This window comes from Merops nubicus, unplaced genomic scaffold (assembly GCF_000691845.1).
Source record: "Merops nubicus isolate BGI_N331 unplaced genomic scaffold, ASM69184v1 scaffold17814, whole genome shotgun sequence".
Taxonomy (NCBI): domain Eukaryota; kingdom Metazoa; phylum Chordata; class Aves; order Coraciiformes; family Meropidae; genus Merops; species Merops nubicus.
This window is the reverse complement of record NW_008605070.1, coordinates 25,304-32,055: the sequence shown is the minus strand read 5'-3', so window position 1 is coordinate 32,055 and position 6,752 is coordinate 25,304. Positions and strand designations below refer to the sequence as shown.

General features: G+C 48.3%; 1 protein-coding gene across 1 annotated transcript in view; it reads left to right on the top strand.

Moving 5' to 3' along the window:
• The window catches only part of LOC103771916 (serine/threonine-protein phosphatase with EF-hands 1-like), a 9,793-nt gene extending 6,025 nt beyond the window's left edge, over window positions 1-3,768 (top strand). Inside the window, exons 6-10 of the mRNA XM_008939236.1 lie at window positions 263-405; window positions 1,003-1,109; window positions 2,079-2,242; window positions 3,049-3,133; window positions 3,575-3,768. Of these exons, the coding sequence (XP_008937484.1) occupies window positions 263-405; window positions 1,003-1,109; window positions 2,079-2,242; window positions 3,049-3,133; window positions 3,575-3,768 (693 nt within the window). The remainder of the gene's footprint in view (window positions 1-262; window positions 406-1,002; window positions 1,110-2,078; window positions 2,243-3,048; window positions 3,134-3,574) is intronic.
• The last annotated feature ends 2,984 nt before the right edge of the window (window positions 3,769-6,752 follow it).

Genomic DNA, 6,752 nt, shown 5'->3' with positions numbered 1-6,752 from the left:
GATCTTAGAAAGAGGCTTCTGCTGACATCATGTTGTGTGACACTGCCCTCTGAAGTCTTCCTATGATAGACCAAAAACACAGGCCTGGAGCTCTGACTCAAAAAAGAGCGAGCAGTTTGGTGAACAAGAGAATTGTTCATCTCTGGTTTTATATGTAGACATTTAACCTCGTAGCCTGCATGCTTGTCTAAGATCAGTTTCAGAAATCGGTCTCACGAAGAGCTGTTCTCACCAGTCTGGTTGCTTTGTTTCCTGCCGTCAGGTCATCACTATATTTTCTGCCTCAAACTACTACGCAGAGGGGAGCAACCGGGGGGCGTACATCAAACTGAACCCCGGGCTGGTCCCGCGGTTTGTGCAGTACCAAGTGAGCCAGCGCACGCGCAGGCAGAACCTGCGGGAGAGGTAAAGCTGCCCAGCCTGCGCGGGGTGCGCGTGCCTGCCACTGGGCTGTGGCTTGGCCAAATAACTAAATAGGTATCTCCTTTCCCTTGATTGTCTGCTTTACTATTTAAAAATAAATACAGTAGACAAAACACATTCCAAGTGCTCAAACCTGGTTTCCTGAGACGCTCCCAAATGTGATTAGATGTGTTAAGAGGTTAGAACAGACAATTGTCAGTTTTTTTTGCGTAAAGAGCCCGTGCCTGTCTGTCAGGTCTGCTTTAAGGCTGCAGCCTTAATCTGGACAGATCCTGTTATGAATCCAGTCCAAAAGTTTATTATGACAGCTTTGCTGTGGCTTGCACTGTGATCAGATTTACTAAAGCAAAGCAGCTTAGAATTACCGGCGTAAACTCCATTATCTCATAAATTTAGATTATTCCTATGGGGCTTGGCTTGGTTTGTTGGTTTGGGTTTTTTTTGTCCCCAGTGTTGTCATTTAGGATGACCCTAAACATACTACATGTTAAAGGCTATAAGAATTGGATAATGAAAAGCACAAAATGCTAGAGGATTTAAATCTTTTAATGATCTGCTCTGCATTTTTTTTCCTCCTAGGCTGGGTACAATTGAATCATCTGCCTTAAAATCCTTACGAGAGATGATTTATGCTCACAGGTCTGAACTTACCAGTGCTTTTGCACAGTACGACCGCAGCGGCACAGGTAACACTACCTCTCTGTCTAGCTGCCACCATGGAGAAAACAGCTTCTGAGGGAGATGGGGGCAGAGGGCAAAAACCCCACAGAGAAGGGGTCCTGCTTACCAGTGAAAGGCTGGAGGGCAACAGAGGCTGGTTGATCTTATCTGGCCACAGAGGAGGAGAGGTGTTAGCAAGTGCTTAGCCCCAGAAAACAACTTGAGGGGATGAAGTAGGAAAATGAGAACAAATGAACCAGATGGGCAAATAAGGAAATAGCATTTGTTGTTGGGCAGAGAGTTTGAGCAGGCAAATCCAGTTCCAGAAGCTCAAAAGTCATTACCTTCACTTAGGATTGTAATGAGAAGATGTCAGAGAGGGAACTGAGATCTCAGGTAAGGGGGAGCTGCTCTCCTTCTGAGTCTGGGAGATATCTGAGGAAAGTTGACTGGCTATGCCACTAGCAGACACACACTCACCCATTAGCTGAAGAAAAGTCAGTCACTGAACCTTTTAGATAGGAGCAAGGAGTTGATGATCTCTAGAACAAGTACAGCTTTTCCTCAAGATGGCTTCTCACTGCACTGGATTGTCATCTGTGCCCCTAAAAGGGCAATCAATAACTTGATAGTACTGTTTCTTTGGCCACAGAACAACTGTTTAGCATACTTCTGTCTTGTTGGATTTTCAGCCACCTGTCTCTCTAGGTGCAGCTCAGCTCAAATCCACAGTACTCTTCATGGCATAATCTGGTTTTCTCAAAGGTATTAAAACATGCTGACCATCATCACAGCATTACAAAGTTGTTGAGGTTGGAAGGGATCTGCAGAAACTTCTACTCCAACTCCACTGCTTATTGTTATGAGGGTTTTTATCCCAGGGCTAGGAGAGAACATTTACGGTTTGCGACTTAAAATCAGCAGAAGGCGTGCTGGTGACTGGTGTGTGCTGCGTCACGTACCGCGTGTAACCACGAGCTGCCCCTTTCTGGCAGGCAGGATTCCTGTCAACGACTGGGCTGCAGCAATGGAGTCTGTCCTACAGCTGGAACTGCCCTGGAGGATGTTGCAGCCTCAGTTAGCCCAGACAAGCCCAGATGGAGAAGTTGACTTCATGTCGTGTTTTTATGATTTGAAAATAGGTCAACCTATAAAAGAGGTAAGGAGAATAACGCCTCCTTGCAGATCTTGGAGGAACAGCTTTTGGTACATCTTTGAGGCACAAGACAGTGGTTTGGCCAATCAGGTAGACCTCTACAGCTTGAACTAGTTGCTGAGCTTCCTTTTATAGTCACTGGAGGGAAATGAGCACTGCTAGGGTACGAATCATCATTCCCTGCTAAGGTAGATGCTCAAAATAGGTTGGATGAATCACATGCTAGAACTGTTTCTTGCTTTCCATTGATTCTCAAGGGCATTTGGATAACATAGCTGAGATGTGACATATCCTACCTGGGGCATGCAACTCTCACTCTTGGAGATGAGCTTTTCAGATGTGCTCCAGAGCCAATTCCAGCACCTGTGGGAGTCATGTGTAGATGGACTTTTAGATGTTTAATGGTAGCTAAGGTCTCTTCTAACAGAGTCCATTTATTACTGAGGGACTGCACAGGGCTTTGGTACTTGGCCATCACCATGGCTGTTTTAAATGGCAGCAACAGCTTTGTATGGAGTGCACAGCATACAGCACCAGCCCTAGGCCACCCACATTTCCACAAGCAGTTACTGAAGGGAGGAGGTGTGAAGGGCCCCTTCCTCCCTGGCCCTGCCATCTGAAAGTTTTAGCTGATTATTCCTTAGGGCAAGAATGATGTATCATTCCAGGGATCTCAAGCATAAGGGATTTTTTTTTTTTTTTAAGACATTTGACAAGTTAAAGTGGTAAAGTAGATAGTCCAACCAACAGAATATGTACTAACTCAAAGCAGGATCTGAATGGTTTTCTGTATGTGATTTCAAAACCAGGCTCAGCCTGCTTTGGTGGAAACACTGTGCAGGTACAGAAAGGATCTGGAGATCATCTTCAACATCATTGACAAAGATCACTCAGGTAAGTCTACGTAACTTCACTCCATCAGCTTTGGGAAGCCTGTACTAGTTATCTTTCCCCCCTGTGTTTCCTCCTTAAGGCTACTAAATATAGAGGAACCAGAGGTGATGTAATTTTTCCAGTTTAGGGAAGAATAATTTAAGCTGCCGGGCTGTAACCATATAAGGAACAGTGCACAGAGCCTAACTTGGGGAAAAAATTCTCACATATCCCATCTCCAGCACTGACTTCACTCTTCTGGGAGCTTATTCTCCTTTTCCCTCTCGGTATTTACTGCTTTCTCAGTTCTGCAGTTCTGCACAGTAACAATGTCCTTCAGCCACGGAATCGCAGCATGCACCCAAGCCACGGGGGCAAGGAACTTTCTTTCAGTGGAGGAGTGTGTGTGGGAAGGGGAACCAGTGCTGGCAAAAGCGACCTGCTGTCTATCATCTCCTTTAGGTCTGATTTCTCTTGAGGAGTTCAGCCAGACTTGGAAACTCTTCACTTCTCACCTTGGCATTGATGTCTGTGATGAATCCATTGACAAGTTAGTCCTCAGCATAGACTACAACAAAGATGGCCACATCGACTTCAATGAGTTTTTAGAGGCTTTTCACGTGGTTCACAGACTAGAGAAAAAGGCAAACTCATGAAAAGCCAGAACTTCTCAGGGGCTGTCTTGGACACTCCTCACCTTCCTGTCACAAGCAGTCTGGGAAACCAGTCTCCAGGCTGGTAACAATAAACATGCTGCTTGTAACAGTAACCACTGCAGTCACTGTGTAAATCTTTACTTAGTCCTTTCTGGCTGACAAGTACCTGTCAGTGGTAAGAGATGAAACCCCACTACTTACTATACTGTTATTACTCAGTCACTGCCACATCACTACCTTACAGTTTATTCTCCCCCTTGGTGGCATCTACCCCATCACTGTAATCTGTGAGTGCTGCCCAGGTTGCATCTACAGCACCACATGAAGAGAAACCTGGGTATGCTTCCTTCAGCAGTCCTTAGCAGCAGCTGAGGGACAGCGTTGATGACCACAAGGAACATACCAGACCCTCCCTGGCCATAGAATGGGCACAACAGAGGCCTTCTGACCCAATCCAGGAGAGGAAAACAGGGAAGAACCATCTAGTTGAAACAGCTAGCTCTACATTTAATCTTGCTCTTTGCATGAGGCGGTGTAATTAAAACATTCCAGGTCACTACCCATCCTCCTTGAAGTTTACAGACACAACTTGAAGGAGGTTATTTGAAAGGCATTTACAGTTGCACTTAATTTCCTCTTGCCACTGGTTACTCTTACCTACATTTGTTGGGGTCTGGAGCTAAGAAACAGTCATAACTCGTCACCTTAACAAGCGCTAAGCCCATAGCATGTTACTGCAACGTACAGTGATCACAAAATAAACCTCTGGCTTTCACAGGCACATGTTAAGTGTGGTGTCTCCTTCCCTGTACTGTGGCAGCTGCACCTATCAGAGTACAACACGCTTCTCCTGAAGATAAACAGGATTTCTTTAAAGAAAGAGATGAGGAAAAACACAAAAGTAAACCAATTTTGATATTACCCAACCTAAATATTCTTGCATATGATGAAGTACAAATTCTTTACCATGTAAGGTAAACTGAGAAATACTGAGTTTTTGGAACACAGCGAGATGGATGAGCCCAGTGACCCTGGCCTGCCCCCAGTGTGCCAGCCAATGGTCCCAGCCCTGCGAGCATCACCCCGTCTGCTCCCGCAGGGACAGCGGGGAGATCTGGACCCAGTGTGCGTGCTGCAGGCTGCAGTGAGTAAGTGCAGAGAGACACTTACTTACTCTATTGCCTAGGGGAGGGGGAGAGAAATATCTTTAATACTGGAACCAAAATTTACTGCAAAATTTTAATGGCACTGGTAATATTGAATGTGTATTTTTAGCATGCATTTATTCTGATCTATACACTGTAAGTCCCAGCTTCTTCCAGTGGAGTAGCAAAAAAGGCTCCACCTGTGATGGACAACCACCGTGTGTGGTGGGATATCACTTCCCACCACTGGATTCTTTGCTGTGGGTGCAAAGCAACATGGTGGAATGGGACAGTGCAACTCTGGAGTCCTCCTTCAGAAAAAGAGGACACAGCCAGCATGTGCAACCAGAGATAGGAGCTCAGAAACATGGCTGATGGCCTCCCGCTTAGATGCCCCCTCTAATGACCTGCTCCTGAAGCTATCCTAGCAGGAAGTTGAGAGATGCTCGCCTGGAGGGACCACCTCACGAGAGGGGATGTACAGGTGAGGTCGCACAGGGCGCTTCAGTTGACAGGCGGGTAGAAGAGCCTTTCTGGGATGCAGTGCTGAAGTACTAGAGGAGCTGAGTCATGGAGCCAAGAAAGCACGAAGCCTGTCCTGTCAGCTGCTGGAGGTACACAACAGCCCCCTGACCCCTGCCAGAAGAAGGGGAGTGGCGGGGGGAGGAACTGTGAAACATCCAATGGCAGGAATAAAAGCCACTTGAGACTGAGACTGGGAGTGTGAGAGAGCCCGGCTACTTGTACTTAAATCCAAACTGTCTGAGCTGAAGCTCTTCTTCCATAGCTCCCACCTCCAACCTTTTTTTATCCCACTAATTCTATGCAGCAGCTCCTTAGTATGACAGCTGTGAGTGGCCCCTTGAGCAGAACTGAATCAGCCTGCAGCTGAGCGCCCAAACTCTTGCTCTACAGGTACAGAAGCCACCAGTGGTGACATCTCACCTTCCCCCACTGTCTGGGCAACTCTACTCCCACCTCCAGACAGCACCAGAACGCGCCCAGTGTGGGGCGCGGACTGACCCAGGCTCCCAATTCACTCCCCCCCGCTGGCTGCTGCCAGAGGGCGAGAGCCCCACAGTGCCTTGTGCCCGCCGGGTGCGGCCCAGCTCTCTCACTGCCCGCTGCAGAAAGCCACAGCCCCTTCCCAGCTCACCTCCACCTCCCGGGGACCAGAAGGGCTCCTCCCTCAGGAGGGAGGTCACAATTAGCAGGAGAGAAGCCAGGCAGACGTCGTACCCCAGCCATTAAATTTCCACGTTTCCTTGTAGGGAGAGCCACTGAGGGAGACTGGCGTCACTTCTGACCTGCCTAGTCTGCCAGCCTCGCATCCTTCGCAGAGCAGCAGGGAGAAGGAGCCGGCCCTGAGGCTGCGAGCAGAGCCTGCAGATGGCCTGCAGCTGGCTGGGGCTAGCATGTGGCACGCGCTCCGAGCCAGACACAGCCCGTTACTCTGCCCCGTGCCCCAACCAGCCCCGTTCCTGCCTGCAGGCATGTCTGGCTGACCCCAGAGCTCTGCAGGTCCTTCTGTCCCCATGGCTGCAGACTGCTTAGGGCAACAGTGCCCATCACACTGGAAAGGCCAGGTCTCAGGTAGGTCTATTTTAATTCGTTAATGCCCTTGTTTCTGAGGCACAGGATGTGTCTGCTCACCTTCGCCTGCCTTCCATAAATGAGTTTCCAGGGACTTGAAGTTGTCCATGTCATCCTCTGCTGGCTCCAGGGGAAGCCTGACAGCCAAGTCGAGTCTCTGCCAATTACCTCAGTCCCACACAAACTGCAAAATTGTCACATATTTTACCTGGGAGAACACCCTCGCCACTGCCACCAACACCACTA